The sequence below is a fragment of the Schistocerca nitens genome, chromosome 1 (genome assembly GCF_023898315.1).
Source record: "Schistocerca nitens isolate TAMUIC-IGC-003100 chromosome 1, iqSchNite1.1, whole genome shotgun sequence".
NCBI lineage: Eukaryota > Metazoa > Arthropoda > Insecta > Orthoptera > Acrididae > Schistocerca > Schistocerca nitens.
In genome coordinates this window covers 32233211-32259151 of record NC_064614.1, presented here as the reverse complement: position 1 = coordinate 32259151, position 25941 = coordinate 32233211, and the positions used below count along the sequence as shown (strand labels likewise).

The following is a 25941-nucleotide window of genomic DNA, read 5'->3' as shown; positions in this document are numbered from 1 at the left end:
AGTGCTGCCTCTATGTGTGGTGCTGTCTGCCAGCCATGCAGCAGCTGCGCCACCTAAGTGGCCAGCCGAGCAGCGGCCGCTAGACTAGGACTCAGGGCTCACTCGAATGCTAACGTGTACACATGTCTTGCTTGTCAACTTACTCTGTGACTTCTATGTGTTGTGTCATTCTGAAATATATTTGTTAAACTTGATGTTATAACAATTGGTGACAAAGTAGTGGATTTCCTTTTCTCCGATGACCCACAGGGTTCCATGGCTACTGTCGAGCAACTATTGCAAAATCTCCTTGAACAGCAAACACTTCTAACAGCGGCGATTTGCGATTTCGTCGCGGCGTCAAATGCGGGGCGTTTCTCGTCGTTGGCTGTACCTCCCTTTCCTCCTTACGACGAGACGGCGGAAGACTGGTCTGATTATGAAAAACGTCTTCGACAGCACTTCCTGGCATTTCATGTCACGGACGAACAACCATGTAAGTCTCTGTTCCTTTACTGGATTTCACCTCAAATGTATTGGTTGTTGTCGCAATTGGCACCTTTGAAGGATCCTGCATCTTTGTCCTTTGCTGAAATGTGCTCACTTCTGTCTGTCTGTCTATTTTCAAAAGCAAACGCATGTGGTAGCCTCTCATGTTGCCTTTTATCATTGTCAAAAACAGCCACATCAATCCTATCGTGCTTGGGCTGCTGAACTTCACGGCCTCAGTCGAAAGTGTCAATTTGTTACTGACGTTCACAAGGAATCCTATGCCGATTCCATGGTACGGGATGCTATTATCCGGTCAGCGCCCGACAAAGAAGTTCGGCAACATGCCCTTCAGTTGGCGAATCCGACTCTAGGTGAAGTTCTCTCCATTGCGCAGTCTTTTGAAATTTCTTGCGCCGCTGGGACGCAAATAGAGGCGTGGGGTGATGTCGGTGAAATACAACCTCTGTGCGCTGTTTACGACGCGTGCGGCGCGTCCCCGACGGCCGACGTGGCTGCAGTACGCTCCCACGTGCAGCCTCGGCCTAGCCGTAAACAACCCGCTAAGAAACTGCAGCAAAACCCCCGGCAACTTCCTTCATGTCCGTGGTGTTTTACGAAACATTCACACGAGGATTGTCCCCAACGTTGGGCTGTGTGTCACAATTGCAAAAAGAAAGGTCATGTGTCTTCCGTTTGCAAATCCGACCGCATACATGATGTTCATGAACATGACACTGATTCTGATTCTGTGTTGTCTGTCAATTGCACTTCTTCCCTTTCAGGGAAGTTATTCCTCACTGTCCAAATCCTTGGTCGAGATGTTCGCATGCAAGTGGATACTGGTTCTGCTGCCACTATAATTAACTCTCAGACGTATCTTCAGTTGGGTTCTCCACTCCTGACACCTGTCACTCGGCAATTACGGACGTACAATAAACAGAAGATTTCTCTCTTGGGACAGTTTAGTGCTGAGGTATCTTACAAATCCGTCGTTCGCACTGTTCCCATATTTGTGGTCGACCAGAGCAACGCAGAAAATCTTTTTGGTTTCGATGCCTTTCGCGTTTTTTGGGTTCTACATAGATGTCTCTGTCAATATTGTCTCTGATGCTATTCCTTATGCTCAGCTGGATTCCTTGTCTCCTGGGTTAGGCCGTGCAAACGACTTTGAAGCTCATATCACACTCAAACCCACTGCTCAGCCTAAGTTTTTTCGGGCTCGGCCCATTCCTGTGGCCCTTCGTGATCGGGTAAAACGGGAGTTGGATCGTCTCACTACTTCAGGGGTCTTGCTTCCTGTCACTTCCAGTGAGTGGTCCTCTCCTGTCGTTGTCATTGCTAAGCCAAATGGTGATATTTGTCTCTGTGACGATTTCAAAGCCACTGTAAATGCTGAATGCCTCATTGACACTTACCCTATGCCCCGTCCTGAAGAACTGTTCACTAAACTTGCTGGAGGCCAGTATTTTTCTGAAATTGACCTGTCAGAAGCTTATCATCAACTTCCTCTCGACGCTGCTTCCCGGCAGTTTCTGGTCTTTAACACGCCTTTCGGCCTCTATCAATACCAATGCTTGCCATTCGGGGTTGCTAGTGCCCCTGCTCTCTTTCAGCGATTCTTGGAACAATTATTGCTCCCTGTCCCTGGGTGTATCAATTACATGGACAACATTGTTGTCACTGGCTCCACTACTGAAGAACATCTTCAAAATCTCCGCACACTTTTTCATGTCTTACAGACTGCCGGTCTTGAGTGTAGTCTTCAGAAATCACAATTTTTTCAGGCATCTATCACGTATTTGGGGTTTCAACTCTCTCGGGATGGTATTCGTCCACTTCAACAAACTGTTGCTGCGATCGATGCCCTTACTCAGCCTACATCTGTTAAGGAACTGCAGGCCTGCTTGGGGAAAATAGCATACTATCACAAGTTTTTACCGTCTGCGGCTTCGGTGGCTCAGCCGTTGCATCGCCTGTTGCATAAAAACGTGCCTTTTCACTGGTCCGTGTCATGCAAAGCGGCTTTCCAGAAATTGAAGACTATGCTGAAACAGGTCCCGTGCCTGGCTACTTATCGACCTGGCCAACATCTTGTTCTTGCCACAGACGCCTCTCAATACGGGGTCAGTGCAGTCCTTGTGCACCGTTTTTCTGACGGTTCGGAACAACCCATTGCTTATGCCTCCAAAACGCTCACGGATGCCCAACAAAAGTATTCTCAAATTGAAAAAGAAGCTTTGGCCATTATTTATGCTCTTCATAAGTTTGGTGTTTTTCTCTATGGCTCAAAATTTCATCTTGTTACAGAACACAAACCATTTGTTTCCTTGTTTCATCCATCAACGTCACTTCCCAACAAGGCTGCACACTGCCTCCAGTGTTGGGCTCTTTACTTGTCTTGTTTCAATTATGATATTCATTTCCGGCCAACGACTCAACATGCAAATGCTGATGCTCTGTCTCGCCTTCCCATGGGTCCTGATCAGGCATTCGATAGGGACGAACTTTTGTGTTTCCACCTGGATGTTGCCGAGCAGCGGGTTGTGGACGGGTTCCCCATCACTGGGGACAGGCTGGCAGCTGCTACGGGTTCTGACCCTACCCTCTCCCGGGTTTTACGCTGTATTCAGAAGGGTTGGCCACATCGCCTGTCCGCTAAGACTTCTGATCTGTTGCGGAACTACTACACTTTGCGCAACCGCCTCATGGCTAGGGATGGTGTTATCCTCCTCTCCACTGACAATGCTTCGCCGCATGTTGTGGTACCTGCGTCTTTGCGTGCTTCGGTCTTGCGCCTCCTTCACTAAGGGCACTGGGGTGTGTCTCGCACAAAATCTCTGGCACGCCGTCATGTGTACTGGCCTGGCATCGACTCTGAAATAGCACACATGGTCACTGCCTGCGGGCCTTGTGCGTCACAGGCCGCTGCCCTGAAGTCACCTTTGTCACCGTGGCGTTCTTTGCATCAAGTGTCAATTCTCTGCAGGTCTTCCCACATTTTGCTACAATTTTCTAACATTATGACTCCTCTGTATACAACAGCATCATCCATGAAAGCCGCGTGGAACTTTTGATGCTGCCTATTATATCATCTATATACATCGTGAAAAGTAATGGACCTATAACACTCCCTTGGAGTATGACTGAAGTCACTTTATGTCTGAAGACTTCTCTCCACTGAGAGTGACATGTCGTGTCCACTGAGAACGAAGTGCTCTGTTCAGTTTGCTAGAAACCCTTCAGTCCAACCACACAGTTGATTTGATATTCCATACACTGACATTTTATTCATTAGGCAGCAATGTATAATTGTATCAAAAGTCTTACAGAAGCCAAGGAATATGGCATCTATCTGGGTGCCTGTATCTACCACCTTCTGGGTCTCATGGATGAACTAAGTGACCCGGGTTTCAGATGATCATTGTTTTCAGAGCCCATGCTGATTCCTACAATGAACATTTTCATTCTCCAAAAATGTCATAGTACATGACATATTCCTAAATTCTACAGCTTACCAATGTCAGAGATATAGGTCTGCAGTTTTGGACATCTGTTCAATGATGGTTCCTAAAAAACTGGAATAACCTGTGCTTTTCTCCACAGACTGATCGTACACTGCTGTTAGAAGAGCAGCAAGTTCTTTCATATACTCTGTAAAATCATACTGGTATCCTGTCAGGTCCAGTTGTCTTCCCTAATTCATAATCAATGGCAAATGTGTGTGTGTGTGTGTTCTTGTATTTTTCACTTTTAGATTAATTTTCAGCAGTGATGAGTGACTTTTATAAATATATAGTTTTACAAACCTAACACTGGAGTGCCTCCATCTCTGGGGGATGTCCACCGCAGTTCCAAGCTATCATAATCTGAATGTAGAACTTCGAGATATGGAGGCTCAGGGGCTGTGAGCACAATAATGTGATAAGTAATTCTATCTTCACCAAATAAGTTCTTTGCTGTGCATGAGTAATTTCCTCCATTTCTCTTTTCCAGCTCTGAAAGACAAATAGAAGCTTATAGTGCTTTCATAAAACAAGTTAAAGAAGAAGAAAAAGAAGAAGAAGAAGAAGAAGAAGAAGAAACTAGGCAAAAACCACATGAAGTAAATTGCACACCACAATTGCTACATCAAAAGAATGTGATGAATGATTAAGTACTGTAGGAGTTCATATTAAAGGAAGTGTACATAAGATTTGCAATTAAACAAGTTTGTCAACTTGTAGAAGCACTGAAGGATACTTTCTGGAAAAAAGAAAAAAATATAAGTGCAACATAAGATGTAGTTCATCCAACTGAAAGTGAGGAAAACTAAAAATAAATGTTAAATGGTGCGAGTACAGTGTATCTACTACTGCTGAGTGAATTGGTGCAAAGGTAAGTCACTGAGCTTGTATTCATGAGACTCAGGATTCAAGTCTCTGTCCAGCCATTTAGGTTCAAGTTTACTGTATTTCCCTAAATCATGTAAGACTAATGTTGGGATGGCTCCTTTGAAAAAAATGTAAGTGATGTCCAACCCTGTCATTCCCAGTCCGAACTTGTCCTCCTCTTCCAGTCACCTCGTTGTCAATGGACCCTTAACAGTAATATTCCTTCCAGCCTTCTACTTAGTTCTGAACTGGGTAAAGGAAAAGAGAAACTATGTCAAAGCTGATGATGAGGGCCAGAAAGGGGATTAGCAATTTGCTTACTACAGATTCTGGGGAAGACATATCACAAAAAGTGAAACAATACTACCATTTAGAATGCTGGATTATGTAAGATGGCTGAAACAAAGTGACAACAACAAAAGAAGATTGGCATTAACAAAAATTTCTTCAACAAATAAGTTCCAATGGCATCAAATATTGACACAGAACTTAGGAAAAATCTTTCTGAAACCATACACTAGTATAACAATATTGTAAGGTAATGAAACAAGAATCAAGGAAAAAGTAGGAAAGAAGAAACTAGATAGATTTGACGTGTAATGCAAAAAAAGAAATTAAAACTCAGAATGAAATGAGGAACATTGTCCATCGGACAGACTCACCAGAAGAAGGAAGAATTTAGTGGGATATGTGCAAGTCAATCAGGACTTGTTAAAATTACACTGGAAGTAGTAGCAGAGAGGGAAAAGTTGTGATAACAGACAAAGATAATATGTGAAACAGAATATCAAGAGTGTTGGGTATAATAGATGTGCGATTTTAAGAGCTTAGGAAAGAGTCAGAAGTAGCAGAGGATGACATTAAAACAGTGGCAGACTCATGAATAAAAGAGAAAATAAGAGAAAATAAAATTATTAACAATAAAAATATCTAAAATAATTTGTCTGGAGGTTATTACTAGCACGAACATACACTGATAGGCATGAAAAGATAGTACACCTACAAACACATCTGTCATCAATCAGATCAAATACTCAAGAACATGTTCTAGTAGAAACGTAAAGCATGAAAAAAATTTAGCATAATAACATCACCATCATTATAGATACAGACTAGACCCATTGTTCATCCTCATTATTGTACAATAAACTGAGGGTAGAGAGCTATGTGTGATTTTGGACTCGCCAGTTAGCAATATCTCGGTTACCATATTTGGACACATTATCAGCATGATAAGTTTTCATACAGTGACATTGTCAGCACATATGGAGCACAGTGATTTGATAGTCACATGACACCTCACCCACAGGTCTCCCACAACTCTTTTCTACCAGTTATTAAGGCCTTTTTCCTGCTCCACTCATGTATAGAGTGCAGGAAGAATTATTGCTTAAATGCCTCTACATATTTAGTCTAACTTTGTCTTCACAATCCCTATGGGAGTGATATGTGGAGGATTGTTATATATTTCAATATTTATCACTTTAAGTTGGTTCTATAAACTTTCTAAGTAGTTGATCATAAGATAGTTCATGTCTATCTTCAAGTGGCTGTCAGTTTAGTTCTTTCAGCAGCTTGTGCCAATCTCCCATGGCTCAAACAAAACTGTGACCATTTGTGCTGTATTTCTTCATATCCATTCAATATCCCCTGTGAGTCCCATTTGGTATGGGTCCCATACACTTCACCATTACTCTAGGGTGGGTCACACAAGTCTTTTATATGCAGTCTCATTTGCAGATTGTTTGCATTTCTCCAATAAGCCACAGTCTTCCACCAGCTTTACCTATTGCTAAGACTGTGTGATTATTATATTATGAAAAAGATAGATTGCTACCCACCGCATAGAGCAGATGTTGAGTTGCAGACGGGCACAACACAAAGATTGCTACACATTTAGCTTTTGATCAGATGGCCTTCTTCTAAAGAAGAAAACACACACAAACACACACACACACACACACACACACACACACACACACACACACACACACACACACATTCACACAAGCATAACTTACAGACACATGACCACTGTCTCAGGCAACTGCAGCCAATCTTCCCAGTCTGCCCAAAGCAATCTTCCCTCTGCCTACATAGTTGCAGGCTTGTGTCTTCAGAGTTGGCAAATTTCTCCATTTTGCTGCCGTGATTGTCAATGCTGTGGTGCCAGTATTCACCAGCAACCATGGGTTGGGAAACATAGAAACGGTGTGAACTTGACAGCTGAACAGTTATAGTGTACTTCTGCCCTTATGTTTGCAAATTTGTATCTTCAGAGTCAGCATATTTCTCATTTCAGCTGCCTTGGTTGCGGTTGCTGTGCTATTAGTATTTACTTACAGCCAAAGAGAGGTGCACCATGGAAATGGTGAGCACCTTTTGTTATGTGTAGCTAAAGAGTTGGTTTCCATTCACGAAATTCCTTGTTTGCTGCATGAAATTGAGTTTGGATTCTCCTGCATAACTTTGACTAGCTCTGATCAGTGACAATTACATTTGCCTCAGAGCACTATGTGGATCAGCATTCCATGTAACAGTACTAGATCGTGTTATTTTAACATGTAACAGTACAAGATCATGTTATTTTAAGCTGTTTGTTAAAGAAAAACAGAGTTAAAGAAAAACAGAGTTTAGATTATAGAATGCACTGTCTTACAAAAGTTTTATTTTCCTTTTTTTTAATTTTTTGAATTATGGACTCTCTTTTTAAAGGATCTTATCTTAAAATTGAAAGAAGTTAACTCCCTGATGAATTTATCTTTTATTTGTGTGTCAAATTACTATCATTGTTTACTATCATTGTTTACTATCATTTAAAACTCTTTGCCTTTACAAATGTCTGCTTGTGTCTGTGTATATGCGGATGGATATGTGTGTGTGTGTGCGAGTGTATACCCGTCCTTTTTTCCCCCTAAGGTAAGTCTTTCCGCTCCCGGGATTGGAATGACTCCTTACCCTCTCCCTTAAAACCCACTTCCTTTCATCTTTCCCTCTCCTTCCCTCTTTCCTGACGAAGCAACCGTTTGTTGCGAAAGCTAGAATTTTGTGTGTATGTTTGTGTTTGTTTGTGTGTCTATCGACCTGCCAGCACTTTTGTTTGGTAAGTCTCTCACTTTCTTTCTTTTTAGATATACTATCATTGTTATTGACACATAGTTAAACTTGAAAGGGCCTTATGAGATTTCCTGTTGTGTGAATCAAAATTTATTTTTCTTGTTATCTTGTGTCTGTGTGGTTTTAAATTTTGCCCTGTGTGTGTGCGTGCATGTGTGTGTGTGTGTGTGTGTGTGTGTGTGTGTGTGTGTGTGTGTGTGTGTGTGTGTGTGTGTGTGTGTTCCAATATTCCGATTCCAAACTTAATGAAGAGACATAACAATGTCTGGGCTAAGTTCAAGCTAGTCACACAGTATTAACCTCTGGTTAATGACCAGAAGTGTTTGTTTCAGGTTTTTCTATTGCCATTCATGTTGTCAGTTATTTTTCTGTTACAAAATTTGTTCTCTTATTTAAAAAATGTTTATGTATGGTCAAAGTTAAAAATTTGTCGAGGTATTGGACACTTGAATGATCATTTTCATCCTGGCATATTTTATATTTCACTTTGTTTATGTTAAAAATCCACTGAAACAAATAAATATTTTTAAAATTTTTGTTTTCCATATCCTCAGCACCTTACTGCTCCCAACTCCACGCTCCCTGCCTTTTCGGAACTGTTACAACTAAGTCCAATAATGGTGATGTGTTGGGTTTTCTGACAACTTGCACTTCAGTCAGATGATTGCTGTGACAAGATTTAGAGCTATGACAGACATACATGAAATGTAATCACAGTTGCAAATGCCAACAACCATCAGCTGTATAAGACAGTGACAATGTGACAATTTGTGCCAGACTGTGACATCTACATCTACATCATACTCTGCAAGCCACCTAATTGTGTGCAGTGGAGGGTATTTTCTGTGCTACTAACTGAGCCTTTTAATTCTGTTCCACTCGCAAACAGGGTGTAGGAAGAACAATTGTTGGTAAGTCCCTGTATTGGCTCTGATTTCTAGAATTTTCTCTTTATGATCATTACGTGAGACATATGGGGGGGAGGGGGGGTGGGTGGAGTGGAATAATTTGTTGTCCAACACTTCCCAGAAAGTGCTCTCTCAAAAATTTTAATAATAAATCTGTCTGTGATGCACACCTCTCTTGTAATGTCTACCAGTGGATTTGTTGGACAACTCAGTAATGCTATTGTGCCAACTAAATGATCCTGTGAGGAAACATGCCACTTTTTGTTGGTTCTTCTATCTCTTTTATCAGTCCTATCCTGGTAGGGATTCCAGATAGATGAACAGTACTCAAGAATTGGCTGAACAAGCGCCTTACAAGCCATTCTCTTCATGGATGAGTTATATTTCGTTAAGATTCTTCCTGTGAATCTGAGTCCAGCATCTGTGTTTCCCACTGTTTGTTTTATGTGGTCATTCCACGTAAGGTTATCTGGATAGTTACTCCTAGATATTTTATGGCAGATGCTGTTTCCAGCAGTTTCTCATCAATAGTGTAGCTATGCAGTAGTGGATTTCTTTTCTTACATATGCACAATATGTTACATTTATTTATGTTCATTGTCAATTGCCAGAGCCTACACCATTCATCAATTCTTTGGTGGTCATTCTGCAATTTGTTACTATCTTCTGGCATTGTTATTTTGTTATAGACAACTGCACCATCTGCGAACAGCCTTAGAGAGGATTCAACACTTTCTACTATATGATTTATATATATTGTAAACAGTAATGGTCCTAACACACTTCCTTGGGGTACTCTGGAAATTACTTTTAAGTCTGTCAATTTTGTTCCATGAAGAGTAACTTGTTGAGTTCTTTCTGGAAGGAAGTCTTGAATGCAATTGCAAATCTGCTCTGATACTTGATAAGCTCATATTTTTTCACTAAGCAGCAGTGTGGGACAGTGTCAAAAGCCTTTCTGAAGTCAAGGAACATGGCATCAACCTGACTGCCATTGTCTACAATGTTGTGGATCTCATGGAGGAACAGACTGAGCTGAGTTCTGCAGGATTTCTGTTTGTGAAATCCATGCTGATTTTAATAGAGGAGACTTTTCTTCTCCAAGAACATCATAATTCTCGAACCTAAAATATGTTGTATAAATCTGCAACAGATTGATGTCAACAGTATTAGTATGTAATTGTGTACATCTGTTCTACAGCCCTTCTTAAAAATCACTATGACCTGCCCTTTCTTCCAGTTGCTAGGTAGCCTTTGTTGCGTAAGCGATGTACAATAAATTACTGCTAGAAGGGGGGCAAGTTCTTTCACATAATCTTTGTAGAATCTGGTCCTTATGTCTTTCCACCACAAAGAAATTGTAGCTGTCTTTCTATTCTGCCATCGATTATCTCAATACCTACCATTTCAACACTTGTACAATGACTGAAATGAGGGACCACATTGCAATCAGCCATGGTGAAACAATTTCAGAAGAGCAAATTCAGTATTTTGGCCTTCTCTCTATTATCTTCCATATCAGTACCAGTATGGTCACCAAGTGAATAAATATATGATTTTGACACACTCACCGAATTCACGTGTGACCAAAACCTCTTAGTGTTTTTACGCAGATTGATTGACAAAATTTTACTTTCAAAGTCATTGGAAGCTTCTTTCGTTGCTCTCCTTATGCTCATTTTCACTTCTTCCAACTTTTGTTTGTCAGCTAGGTTTTTACATCTGAATCTGTGATGAAGTTCTCTTTCTTTATGTAGTAGTTTTCTAACATGGCTATTAAATCATGGTGGGTCTTCTCTATGCCTTAAGACTTTACTCTGAACATACTTGTCTAGGGCACATTATATGATTCCTTTGATTTTTTTCCATGTGCTTTCCACATCTTTGTCCTCATCACCTAATATTTGACACTGACTGCTCAGGTACTGTGAAATTTGTATCCTGTCACTCTTGTTAAGCAAAAACACCTGCCTACATTTCTTAACATTTTATGTCAGACATGTTGTCATAAATGCTATCACAGCCTTAAAACCACTGATACCTTCCTATACATTAACTGAGTCGATAATTTCAGGTCTGTTTGGTGCCAGGAGTTCTAAGATGTCACCTTCACGAGTTAGTTCTCTAACTATCTGTTCTAAGTAATTTTTGGGCAAGCCATCCAGATCAATGTCCAACAAAACTCTGTCTCTGGCACCAGTTTTGACAGCACGACACTCTCAATCTATAACTGGCAAGTTGAAGTCACTCGCTATTACAACAGCATGATCAGGAAAATTATTAACAATATTCTGCAAGTTCTGTCTGAAGCACTCTATCACTAGGGCTCCTGACCCAGGCAGTCTACAAAAGCATCCAATTACCATTTTTGACCAATCTTTGATAGTTAACTTCACCCTGATTAACTGACAGTTGGAATCCGTGATAACCTTGCTAGATTTTATCTATTTCTTTACTGCAATAAGCATGCCACCATCATTGGTGACTAGCCTAACCTTATGATAAATATTCCAATCTGAACTTAGGATTTCATTGTCATTAACATCTAGTTTCAACCAACACACAGTCTGTGCATTATAACCTTCAGTAAGCAATACTAATTCTGGGGTCTTTCCTTGGATGCTCCTGCAGTTTACTGAGATCATATTAACCTTTTCTGTCTCTGATCTGCTACAACGAATATTCTCTGAGAATATTGTGGCAAATTTAACAGGCAAATCATCGTTGATCTCAAGGGAGCATTTCTCTAACCTAAAAAAGCCCCTTGTGCACACCACACACACTCTGCTACCCTAGTAGCTGGTTCCTGCATGTAGAGCACATCTGACCTATTAAGGGGATCCCACAATTCTGTACCTGATAGCGGAGGTCAAGAAATTTGAATCCAATACCATCACAGAGTCATCTGAGCCTCTGTTTTAGACCTCCCACTCTGCTCCAAACCAAACGATCACAATCAACCATGGGTAAGACGCTACAAATAGACAGCTTAGCCTGCATCCTGCATACGATGCTAGTTTCCTTCACCAAATCAGCCATCTGCTGAGGGTGTCCTCAGAACCCAAGCAGCAGCTGTCATTTGTGCTGACATGTGCCACTATGTGCAGCTGGTTTCACCTAGTGCATTCAATAGCCACTGGCAGAATCTCTTCCACATTATGGACAAGACCCCCTTGGAAACATACCAAGTGCACAGTGGCATTCTTTCCCACCTTCCCTGCAGTTTCCCTGAGGGGCTCCATCACCCGTCTAACATTGGAGCTCCCAATGACAAGCATACTCAACCTCTGCACTTGTCCACATTCAGTAGGAAAATCAGGCACTGGCTCAACAGGAGAGACATGTCCTGCTGTCTCAGAGTTATCATCAACATTGGGTAGCACCTCATACCTGTTGTTACGGTGTAGGGAGCCAGCCATGAGACCTGCTCCCTCTTTCACATTCCACTCAGTACATGCAAACCCACCACTGTCTGCCACCACTCTTGAGTGAGGATGGACTGGCCACATGAATATCAGAAGATGCAGGGGATTCCAATGGCATCAGAGGTGTCACAGGTCTCGGTCCCAGCACCCCGCTGCCACCGCAACTTTGGGCATTATCCAGAAGCATGTTGATGGTAGCCAACACTGCTTCCAGTGGTCTATGGACTGCAGCCATTAACTCCTTGTGTCCGCTCACAACAAGCACAGACCCTAGCCATATCATAGTGTGTAAAATCAGATATAAGATCTTTATGGCACTACTGAGTTTGGAATGTATGCAAAATATAATGAGGAGAATAACAAAACACTAAAAACTGCTCTACAGATTTCTCACTTTACCAGAAATAAATTTTTCTACTAAAGTGGATCTATCTATAGTTACTTGTTACTAGAAACTCTGCTTACCCTACAGCTACTGCATGAGATAAGTCTGCAAACTACAATGCACTGATCTAAACTATATGCCGTGTACCAGCATGAGATTAAAATATAGTGGTGTGACATGGCAATCTGACAGCAGGAAAATTATACTAGGAAGCTGCATTACACAATGATGGGCGATAAGATCTGCTGCTGCTGCTGCTGCTGGTGTGTCTGCTCAGCTCGGCATCTGCCGGCACACTGACTTTAACCCAGATTTCCCTCTTTACACAAGCAATCACCTTGACCACTCTGGCTATCCATCCCAGGCACAAACTTCTGTATGTGGTCATTCCTGCATGACAACCTGCATTAATACACACATTATGTAATTCGCGTACAGGAGAGGACATTTTAACTGAAAGTCACTGCCTGGTATCAATGGATAAATGTGGTATTGCGGTGCCTGTATTGTTAGAAGAACAGTTCAGTGTTCCTTCAAACAGGCATGCATGTCCAAAGGAAGATTCCATAATTCTTCCTAACACAGGCATCGAAATCTGGTATCCTATAGCAGGCAGTTCACCAAATGGGCACTAGACATCCTTGAGCACAGAGTCATTTCTATCTTTCTCCTGTTCATCCTCCAACCAACACTACCTCCATCTCTGTTCTCAACCCAAGCCTGACCCCTCCCCCTTGCCTCCTTCGTTGTTTGTCTCCTCCACATTTTTGCTCCATACACCATTATGCATCTGCCCTCTCCACCTTCTCTTGCGCTCTCTTACCGCTTTACATAAGCAGTACATGATGGGCCTTCCTGTATTTTTTGTTTTTACACCATTCCCATTTTCTTTCCTTATTTTATTTTACAGTAGCAGATCTGCAGTGCTAAAAAACGCAGCAAAAAACAATATTTTGGTATAAGTATTGTTTTCAATTAATTTTTTGCTGCATTTTTAGCACTACAGATCTGCAACTGGTCCAGTGCTTGCTAACCTGTCCTTTATTGTAACCCATCCCATCCTCTGGGTATCTCATTAGCCCCTCTTCCCTTAGGTTCTAGGTGACTTGCCCTTCCTCCTTTTCTTTCCTATCTACTTCAATTCCACTCTCTGCTCATGCCCTATGAAAGGAACCAACAGATCTGAATGTTACACCTTTCACATATTTTTTTTTTTCAACTGTATTCTGAAGTTAGGTACTGGGTATCCAACCTTCTTTATTTAAGCTTTTTACAGCTTATTTTACTTAATTCATAGGTTTAACATTCACATATTTGTGTAATGTGTGTATTGCTTACATATGTTACATTTTTCAGAGAATGTTTTCGGAAAGGTATAATCTACTTGCAATGCAGGAAACCTTTGAAATATTACAAAACTATTAAAAAATGTACTGCAGTAGCTATTAATAACATTCAAACTGCACATACTTGCAATATGTAATAAATCTTGTGATATACTGTATACTGAATTAGATCTGACAGGATTATTTCCATAAAACCAGTGGACACTAGGTGTAGGGTTCCCAACAGCCATGCATGGTAAAGTTACTCTTGATTTTAGTGCTTGATGTAAAACTTGAGAAAATGATGCAATACGGGCTGGAGCTGAAACAGAATAAATTGATTATTAGACCATTGGTATTATAATATGTAATTCATGTAAGTGACATGACAAACATTTAAGTGTTGAAAACAGTTGTAGAGGAAGGAAGCTATGATGACTTTAGAACTGGCTTTTTTTCTCATCCAAACATTTCTGGACAAATAAGATGGAGAAAAGTTTGCAATCTGTTTCTATTGTACTATTCCCACTCTTTATCAGTCAAAGATCAATTGCAAGCTCTTGACGTACATTTAGTTGACTACTTCAGAAAAAAAACCTCCATTGCATAATGTAACATTTAGTATGAGGATCACTCCAAAACAAATGCACACCATTTTTTTTTAAATCCATCTTTTATTCTACATGTTTGAAAGTTTTACAGTGTGTAGACACATCCTTTTCGAACAATATTTTCATTTCTCCACATAATTCCCATCCCTCTCAACTGCCTTACGCCATCTTGGATCCAGCGCCTGTATACCCGCACGGTAAAATTCTGGACCATCTTGTTGGAGCCACTGTTTGGCAGTGTGCACAAGGGAGTCATCATCTTCAAACCTTGTTCCATGAAAAGAGTCTTTCAGTTTCCCAAAGAGATGATAGTCACATGGAGCCAGGTCAGGACTGTAAGGCAGATGTTTCAGTGTTGTCCATCTGAGTTTTGTGATCGCTTCCATGGTTTTTTGACTGACATGTGGCCGTGCATTGTCATGCAACAGCAAAACAACCTGCTTTTGACGATATGATCAAACACAACTCAATCGAGCTTGAAGTTTCTTTACTGTCGTCACATATGTATCAGAATTTATGGTGGTACCACTTGGAATGATGTCCACAAGCAAGAGTCCTTCAGACTCGAAAAACACCATAGCCATAACTTTTCCAGCAGAAGGTGTGGTTTTGAATTTTTTTTTTCTTGGGTGAATTTGCATGATGCCTCTCCATTGATTACCTCTTCGTCTCTGGTGAAAAATGATGGAGCTATGTTTCATCACCTGTCACAATTCTTCCAAGAAATTCATCTCCACCATTCTTGTACTGTTCCAAAAGTTCGCTGCATATCATTTTTCTTGTTTCTTTGTGAGCCATTGCCTACATCCTGGGAACCCACCTGGCACAAACCTTTTTTAACGCCAACACTTTCAGTATTCTGCAAACACTTCCTTCCCCTATCCCAATGTAGCGTGACAATTCATTTAGTGTGATGCGTCTGTCAGCAGTCACCAATTCATTAACTCTCTGCACATTGACTGGAGTGTGTGCAGTATGAGGTCTGCCACTGCGAGGACAATCCTCAATATTGCTGTGCCCACTTTCATCACGTAACCTGCTTGCCCACCGACTAACTGTACTGCGATCGACAGCAGCATCTCCATACACCTTTTTCAACCTCTTGTGTATGTTTCCCACTGTCTCGTTTTCACAGCACAGAAATCCTATGACAGCACGTTGCTCCTGATGAACATCAAGTGTAGCATCCATCTTGAAGATATGCTGTGACGGCACCACTCACGGGAACAGGTTGAACAAAGTTTGATAACAATTGGGAAGGATGTATCTACACACTGTAACACTTTCACACATTCAAAATGAAAACTGAATTTTTACAAAAATAGTGTGCATTTCTTTTGGAGTGACCCTCGTAAAAGCTAATTCTCATGTAGCAGATACGGTTGGCTGCTTCAAATTCTATATCTCTGCTCATACTACTAATTTTATTTAAATATCAGCACTTATTGTGTAACTAACATTTTCACTGTTGGTTTCCTTTTTAGAAATTATGCCTACACTGCAAATATTAATTGAAGCCAGAACCACCAGAATAACATTGACACAACAGCTTCTGTGGGGGATATCTTCCATGAAAGAAACCCACCAAGCCTGATACGAGAGAAAGGCTCAAATTAATTTTGATGCTTTTTTTTAGAAAAGCCTTTTGAAGTGATCAAGGTATCTTAATTGAGGCACGACATGAAAATACTTCAATTCTGGTAAATTGTTTTACTTAAAAGATGATGTTTTAGTTATTATAATTAAGTCAAACTTCAATAAAGATACATTGGCAACTATTGTGATACAGAAACTCCCTTAATACTCCGAACAGTGGAAACTCAAGGTTGGAATATCAACATTATTATGAAAAGGATAGATTGCTACTCACTGTAGAGATTGCAGAGAGGTGCAATGAAAAGACTGTTACACATTATAGCTTTCAGACAAAGCCTTCTTCAGGAAAGGAAACACACATACATTCATGCAAGCAAACATTCCTCATGCTGCAGGTTAGAACTGCCGGTGGTAGTGGTCATGTGTATATGAGGTGTGCTTGCTTGTGTGAAAGTGTATGTGGTTTCTTTGCTGAAAAAGGATTTTGCTGAAAGCTATAATGTGGAACAGCCTTTGCATTGTGCCTGTCTGCAACTCAATGGGTCATCTTTATGGTGAGCAGCAGTCTATCCTTTTCCTTGGATACTCTGCCTAGACAGTATCTAATTTCAGTTTCATAGTCCTCTGATCAAACAGAATTGTGTGATAAACATCACAATAACATTCTGTTTGATTTTAACATTTCTCCATAGATTTTAGATTTTGCATGATTTTAGCTCTTCTGTCCCCCTTTTTAATCCAGTGTAATCAATATACTATAAACACAATTTGCATACAAACAGAAACAGAAATTTGTGAGGGACTCTGAATGTCATTTTGGTGCACTGAATTATCCATATAATTGGCCTTCAGCATAACTTATAATTATATGAAACTTAAACTGAGTCATAAGACACACTGTAATTCTGATGTATGACTCAGATGATAGCATAACAGTGATGTCACAAGCCACCAAGTTAAAAGGTGATCCTTCAGCTGGCAGTGACAGTCTTGGCACAATAACAATGGGTGCTGCAAGCAGATGCTTTGAGTGTTAATGACATACAAGCTTACAAGATGGTGCTGTTTTGTTTTTGCTTAGTGTGAAGTTAGCGACACTGATGGAGTGATGTATTTCATTGTAACACACTTGTGTTCTTGTTTAAACATGGACATCAAATTAAAAAACATTCTACAAAATTGCTGTTTATTACACCCAACCCCAATCATCATTTCAAACATTAAATGAAGATGTGAATTGTAACCAAGGAGGAAAACATAACTAGTCAAGATAAGTTTATTCACAGGAGTTATGGATCCAACTGGAATCCTCCCATGTCTCCAGGCCTTTACCAAGTATAGTTCCTCCTCTTGTGAGTATTGAGTAATATTTTGCTGTTTATTGTGGGGGCTTGTATTAATGCAGTCTCAATTGAACATAGTCCTACCTGTTATGGAATAAGCCTTGGTAGCTGCACAGTTTTGCTGAAAGTACTGTTGTAGGACTTATCCTTAAAATGAATTGCAAGAAGTTTCTTTTTTAGTTCAAAATTAAGAGTTTACCAATCTTTAATAACATATTTACGACCTTACCAGTGATTACCAGGTCTCTTACAGTCTCTATAATGTTTACAAATGGGCAGTTGGTATGGACATATGTAGAGCTTAATTGTACTTATCTAACCAGACAGTAAAATTTCACATAGTACAGATGAAGTGATCATACATTACTTCACACACAATTAAGTAGAAAAAGTCTCAGAACAGTTACTATAGTCACAAATATTTACAAAATTTTAATGTCTATTGTTCATAACTATAATACATGTTTTCTCAGCCTGAATTACATAAACATAGGGGCAAAACAAATGGTTCCCAAGGCTGGGCTAAAAAGCAGACTAGCTATACCAGCTGAATACTAAGAGCAAAATGAACAGAATGACAGAATCCTAAGAACAGACTGCCTGAAAATGGTGTGAGTGTTAGCCTTATAAAGACTCACTCTAGGATTTTATTGAACTTCGTTAACTTGCAGTAGTTTACAAATCCTATATACCACAAAGTTCATCTTTTATTGGCATTTGATTTTGTTATCATAGTTTGCTTGTATATTATTTATCATGTATATTATTTACCTTACTTGCATAGTTGGGAATCCTGGGTTTATTACCATATGATCCAACTTGGTCAGTAAAACTTAGTTATTCAAAGGTTATTAATTTTTAATTAAGGATTCTTGCTTATAATACGGAAGTCAATAAATTCAGAAAAATCAGGTGATATCAAAAGATCCCAGAAATTTACATTAGGTTGGCTATAACTGGCACTGGAAATTTGGACTGGGTGAAATGTTTGTTTAACGATATGTTTTCAACTAATTACTTTTGAGTTAAAGTAAATACTTTACTGAAAAGAGGAAAAATAGCTCTTTAATGTGGAAGTGGTCTTTCCTTCTGAATTTACCTATTAGTTCATAAGGTTTCCCCTATAGCTAGATGTCCAAAATTTTATAATTGCAATAACTTTTGGTTGCCATCATTTCTGGTTCATCTAATTAGTTTACAACCACCAGGAGAACAAATTGAATAATCTGAATAATAAATTTTGGTTGGGAGAAATTTGACTATACCATTTTGATAATGTGCATACTATGTGCTTAATGTAGGAACTTTAACATCAGAATTTCGAAAAGAAAGTTAGCAAAAATTTTATATAGACCTTATTACTTGAAATAAGACTGTTTACAAAGTAGGATGGTGGGTGTCACCGTCCTGTGTCACAATGTCACAATAAGTATTTCTCAATAAGTCATCATGGCCTCTGGGTAGTAATCAAAATATCGCAGATTCAAATCCAGTAGCTGCTTAAATTTTGAATACAAATCATCAGGAGTCGTGGCTGAAGGATTCCAGCACAATGAGTCACCATTGTTCTGCTTATGGCTTTGTCAAAGAGGGTGTAAGAGCAGACAGAGGTTCAGGGCAACCTCTTGCCCTTCAGATGAAAAACTGCCTAGAAGCTGGAAGAATCAGTAACGATCTATGACACGAGGGTACAAAAGGCAATTAGTTTTCCATTCAGATCTTCAGGAAGGAACTATCTAGGGAGATTCAACCATGAGAAAATTATTGAATAACCAATAAAAGTGCAATGTTCTAAGAGCATGGAATGCCAGAAGTTTGAATGTGGTGAGGGAGCTAGAAAAATCTGAAAAGGGAAATGCATATGAATTGATTACTTTTGTTCTAGACACTGCGCCATGCAAACAGTTACGAACTGCAACATGTAAGAGAAAAAGCCATTAGAATTGCAGTGCAGTGTTACCAATACAGATACAGTGAAAGTCAGTGCAATGAAAGGTAAAGAAGGTAAGGAGTTTTGGTTACATGAATATGGGGTAATATCAATAGCAGCATAAAATGGAGAGTTACTTTGAACAGTTTAGTGATTGGATTATTCTCATTAGAATTGACAGCAAGCCAGCACCAACAACAATAATTCAGTTACACATGTTGATATCACATGCTGAATATAAAAAGATAAAATATGTGATGATACTAAATGGATAATTTAGTACATGAAGATGGTTCGAGCACTGTAGTGGAGGAAGGAATAGAAGGCAGTTTTACAGTAGAATATGGGCTCAGTGGTAGGAATAAGAGAGGAGAAAGACTAACTTAGTTTTGCAATAAACAGCAAAAATATTACTCAATACTCACAAGAGGGGGAACTATACTTGGTAAAGGCCTGGAGACATGGGAGGATTCCAGCTGGATTATATCACAGTCAGACAGAGATTCCAAAATGGGACATGGGATTGTATGGTGTACCTGGGAGTAGATATGGACTCATATCACAATTTAGTAGTGACGATGGGTAGACTGATGTTTAACAGAATCATCTTTGAGAACCAATGTGGGAAGAAGTGGGGTACAGAAGAGCTGAGGAATGATGTGAAGCATATTTGAAGTTCACTGTTACTGTAAGTACAGTGATAGTGAATACCACAACAGATAGTTCAGTTTAAGAGGAATGGACATCTCTGAGAAGGACAATCAAAGAAGTTGGACAGGCAAATACCAGGATGTTAACTGCGAAGACATCTCAGGTACCATTAGGAATAATTCAACTGATCGAAGAGAGAAGGAAGCACAAAAATGTTTAGGAAAAGACAGAAATACAAGTCACTTAGGAATTAAATAAATAGGAAATGCAGGATAGCCATGACAAAATGGCTGCAGGAAAAGTACAAAGAAATCAGAAGGAAATGGTCATTTGAAGGTATAGCTCAGCATACTGTTTAATCAAAACATCTTCTGGCAAAATGAAAAGCAAAGAAGTCAGAATTAAAAGTGAAATAGGAATTCTACAGCAAAACACAAAGGATAGAGTGGATAGATGGGAAGAGTGCACTTATTGATGCTACAAGGGAGAGAAATGGTATGATGGGATGACAAAAGAAAAATGGGAAATAAAATAAAAAACATAAGGCGGAGTTTAATTGAGGAAGTATTTAATAGAGATTTATAAGACTTGCATTTAGATAAGATGGAAGACAGAGATTAAAGTCTTTCAGTATTTCTAACACCATTAGGGAAATTAGCAAATGAAGGACAATTCAAGGAGACATACTAACTTTCAGAACAATATCAACCACACAATCTCCAAAACCTAAAGGAGAGATAACTGCAAGAACTATCACACAATCACCTTAACAGCTCACGCATCCATGTTGGTGACAGAAATAATATACAGAAGAAAACTGACAGTCTGCTAGGAGACAATATGTTTGGGTTTAGCAAAGGTAAAGGCACCAGAGAGGCAGTTCCAACATTACATTTGATTATGGAGGCAAGACTTAAGAAAAATCAAGACAAGTTCATATGATTTATCAACTTAGAAAAAGTGTTTGACAGTGTAAAATTGTGTAAGGTGTTTGAAATTCTTAAGAAAATAGGTGTAAGCTGCAGAGATAGATGGGTAACATACAAGACTATTATAAATGATTCCTTCATTTTCAAATCTCTATTATCTGAAGTATTATGTGTACAAATATGATTGATGCATGAATAGAACTGTAAACTGAGCATGTTTGCACTTTGTGCACTACAAATGTTCTATGGGTACTCTTATCATACAGAATATGTCCAACCAGTGGTCAAGTTCGTTTCATATCCTATGTAGCAAAATTCTGTCAATGGTCATCACAGCAGTACTGAAGTGTCCTCCAAGCTGTTCCAGTGTTCTTGGCAGTGGGTGTATGTAAACATGATTCTTAATCAATACTCACAGGAAAAATATCACAAGGTGTTATGTCAGGCAACTTGGGTGGCAAACGGAACATACACATCACCTTCATCACTACACCCAATCCAGCAATGCAGAGGTAGCAATGAACATCAGTGCATCAATGAGGAGGTAATCCATCTCACTGAGTGCCGAAATTCTGAGAATCAGAAATTAGTTGTGGAAACAGTCACAACTGTGTCATACTACAAGCTAATAGATACCCATCATAGTCTTCTCACAGAAGAAAAAAATGGTGCTTGCAGCTTTGTCTGTGACATTGCACTGACAACATTAACCTATGGTGACTCCCATTCACACACCACAATTTCATGAGGATATTCAGTGTCCCCCACTGTCACATTGTGGTGATTAACTTCTTCAGATCCCAGGGGTATGCATTGGATACGTACCACAGTGGTTAGACCTAGGATTTCCTACAGGGCCGTAGTGTGGTGGAAGAAGATAGAACAGCGGGTTGCAGCTAAGGAGAGTGCTAAGGTGCAGAGATTGGCCTGCTTAGCCATAACAGGTGGAATTAGCAGCACACCAACCACTGGAATGGAAGCCATGTTGGACATGCCTCCTATACCTTTGGGTCAAGATGGAGGCAGCAGCTGGGTCTCATTCGGATATCCAGAATCACACACTAATATAGTGAGTGAGGTAAATATAGGAATGGCTGAGGAAATGCCTGCGGACTATATAATAACTCCCAACTGCTTTAACAAGTCTTGCAATATAATAATTGGAAGCAGGGAGCAGTGGGAAAAAACAGCTCAACACCATACGGGGGGACATCGTTTGGTTCACCGATGGGTCGAAATCAGACCAAGGAGTTGGGGCAGGAGTGTACGGGGTTCAGCCAAGACTGGAGGGCATCATCTCTCTAGGAAAACTGGACTCTGTATTTCAAGCTGAAATTACTTCAATCAGGGCATGTGTGGAGGAGAATATGCGTAGGTGCTACAATGACCGTAGCATCGACATCTATTCAGCCAGGTAGCCCTGAAATCATTGGCAGCTCCTGCAACAAGATCTAAGATTCTTGCAGAATACCACAGGGCTCTGGTGGAGCTAGAGGGAAGAAATAGGATAAACCTAGTGTGAGTCCCTGGCCACTCAGGGGTCTGTGGCAATGAACAAACTGACAGATTGGCCAGGATGGGGGCAATGACTCCATTTATTGGACTGGTACCTGTCCTCACAGTCACCAAGGCTATGATCAAACTAGAACTACGGAACAGGCTTAGGAAAAAGCAAATAGAATACTGGACCAAGGTCCATAAACAAAAACATGGTAAGGTAATGATGCCCAAGCCATGTTTTAAAAGAAGCTATGTAATCCTGAGATTGAGCAGGAAAGAGATCAAACTCATGACTGGACTGATGACAGGTCATGGGAATTTAAGAAAACCACCTATATGCAATGGGTATAGTGGAAAAAGACCCTAAATGTAGGATCTGTGATGAGGGTGAAGAGACTGCATCACACCTAATCTTCGAATGCATTGCACTGGAGAGCAAAAGATACAGAATCTTCGGGACAAGACCTGAAGAAATTGTGTCTAACAAAAAACTGGTAAAGGGACTCCTTGCCTTATTTAAAGACACTGGTTGACTTTACTAGATATACAGGGAGCGATACCACACAATACACTCAGTTTCGGTGCGGGCAGTGGTGGGTCAGACCTAAGCTGTTTTAGCTTCCCTGTTAAAATCAAATCAAATCAAATCAACCTCTTCAGATAAATGGATGGTTGCTTCATCACTGAATATCAGCTTGGAGGCAAAATGTTCTCTTTTTTCTGTCACCATTTTGTCAAGGCACTGCACTTGTAACACCAATTGGTGGGCACAATGCAAACTTGGTGAATTTATGGTCCAATTGATAAATAAATCATATTTTTACATGCCATAGTTTGGAAAATATAGAACAATAATAATGAATGAATCATTTAAAGTAGCCTGTACAATATATAGAAGAACTGAAAGGGGGCAGTAATAATAGAGATCTAGAATGAAGTGCTCATATTAAAACTGATGTAAGACAGGGATGCAGTCTACTGTTCAGTCTGAACATTGAAGAAGAAATGACAGAAATAAAAGAAACATCCAGAAGTGGTACTAAAATTTGGGGTGAAAGGATATGAATGATGAGATCTGCTGATGACATTGCTGTCCTCAGGGAAAATGAGGAAGAATTGCAGGGCCCGTTGAATGGAATAAATAGTCTAATGAGCATACACTATCAATTCACAATAAACTGAGGAACGACAAAGGTAATGAGTGGCACCAGAAATGAGATTGGTGGTAAACTTGACATCAGATTGGGGGACCATGAACTACACAAAGCAAAGGAACACACATGCTTGGAATGACACGGGGTTGTATTAGAACCACCCCATATAGCTAGACGCGTGAAAGATCTCTTGCACGCGTCGTTTGGTGATGATCGTGTGCTCAGCCGCCACTTTCATCATGCTTGGCCTCCCAGGTCCCCAGACCTCAGTCCGTGCGATTATTGGCTTTCGGGTTACCTGAAGTCGCAAGTGTATCATGATTGACCGACATCTCTAGGGATGCTGAAAGACAACATCCAATGCCAATGCCTCACCTTAACTCCGGACATGCTTTACAGTGGCCTTCACAACATTATTCCTCGACTACAGCTATTGTTGAGGAATGATGGTGGACATATTGAGCATTTCCTGTAAAGAACATCATCTTTGCTTTGTCTTACTTTGTTATGCTAATTATTGCTATTCTGATCAGATGAAGTGCCATCTGTCGGATATTGTTTGAACTTTTGTATTTTTTTGTTTCTAATAAAACCCCATGTCATTCCAAGCATGTGTGTCAATGTGTACCTCTCTATCTACATTATTAGTTTTCAAATTTATACTGACTTTTTGATCACCCGGTATATCTCAACGTATGAGAGAGTTGAGAATCAGAACAGATGAATTTTTAATTTAGACTTCATTTTTGACATACTGAATGCCTGTTGAAAATCATTAGCATTCTAAAATTTAAGTCTCCACCATTGGGCCATTATGGCAACAATTTATTTTCCTGTTGCATTTGTCCCGTTCATCAGTTTTGCACAGTTCTTCCTTGCATATCCCATGTCTGTTTTATTGATGCAAGGTGATGCAAGCAATCTTAGATTGACAAAAAAGAGTGGAGAATTCAGTAGAATTATATAATAGTCTTCTCAGATATTAAACGGTGGAAAATCCAGGATGGAATGCAACAGTATTGTGAAAAGGAATGTTGCTGCTCACCATATAGTAGAGATGCTTGTCGTAGATAGGCACAACAAACAGTCTTTTTGTTGCACTTGTATTGTTGGAGCACATCACATAGTGACACAAACCAAGTGTCAGTTCAGTCTGCAGAACACTTTGTTTAAAGTACTTTGTATATTGTATGAGCTAGCTAGTGCAGTATCATCACTTACTATTTTACACTTTGGAACGTAATCAGTAAAACGAATACCCCTTTGTCCATAATGTCTCCAGCAGATGAAATACATTTTGTTTTGTTTTTGTTTCTGGGCCAATGGCTACCTACCACTGCTTTGACTTCTGTTTAATTTCTGGAATGAAGTTTTGAACTAAGGTTTTGAACTAACATTTCATTCATGGTTACAAATCAGCAAAAAAAAACTCTTGAATTGTTTTAGGATTGTATAAAAAATTGCTAAGAACATCTTTTCCATATTTACGTTTTGCCAGTATCAAGCGCAACTCCTTGTAAAACATTTTCTTGCACTTAATTCATCATACAAAATATACTATGTACTTTGAATGTAATAGAAAGAAACGTTCCACATGGGAAAAATATATTAAAAAAAGATGCTGTGACTTACCAAACGAGAAAGCTTGTTGAGCCACCCCCGTACATCACTTTTCACTCAACAGCATCTTTGCCTCTGTATTTCCGCCTCAACTGACATCTCTGCCCAAACTCTTTGCCTTTACATATGTCTGCTTGTGTCTGTATATGTGCAGATGGATATGTGTGAGTGTGCGAGTGTATACCTGTCCCTTTTTCCCACTAAGGTAAGTCTTTCCGCTCCCGGTATTGGAATGACTCCTTACCTTCTCCCTTAAAACCCACATCCTTTCGTCTTTCCCTCTCCTTCCCTCTTTCCTGATGAAGCAACTGTGGGTTGCAAAAGCTTGAAATTTGTGTGTGTGTTTGTGTGTTTTTTATTGTGTCTATCTACCAGCGCTTTCTCATTTGGTAAGTCCCAGCATCTTTTTTTAATATACTATATACTTTCTTTGCCTGTAGTGTAAGCTACATCATAGCCCATTTTATTAATTCAGCTATCCATTTTCTAAAGATGACTTTCCAAAACAAAGAACCAAGGATCAAAAGTGAAATGGAGTCCCTGGTGCTTGAACATCAGCATTTCACAATTTGGGTGATAGTGGAAAAAGTGAAAATCAGTTATGGA

The 25941-nt window shown here is 39.8% G+C and overlaps 1 protein-coding gene across 1 annotated transcript in view; it reads right to left on the bottom strand.

Moving 5' to 3' along the window:
- Positions 1 to 25941, bottom strand: part of LOC126262686 (Down syndrome cell adhesion molecule-like protein Dscam2) — a 551718-nt gene that overhangs the window by 95637 nt on the left and 430140 nt on the right. The window contains exons 26-27 of the mRNA XM_049959465.1: positions 14147 to 14323; positions 4278 to 4466 (exon numbers count right to left, since the gene is read on the bottom strand). Coding sequence (XP_049815422.1) covers positions 4278 to 4466; positions 14147 to 14323 — 366 coding nt within the window. The remainder of the gene's footprint in view (positions 1 to 4277; positions 4467 to 14146; positions 14324 to 25941) is intronic.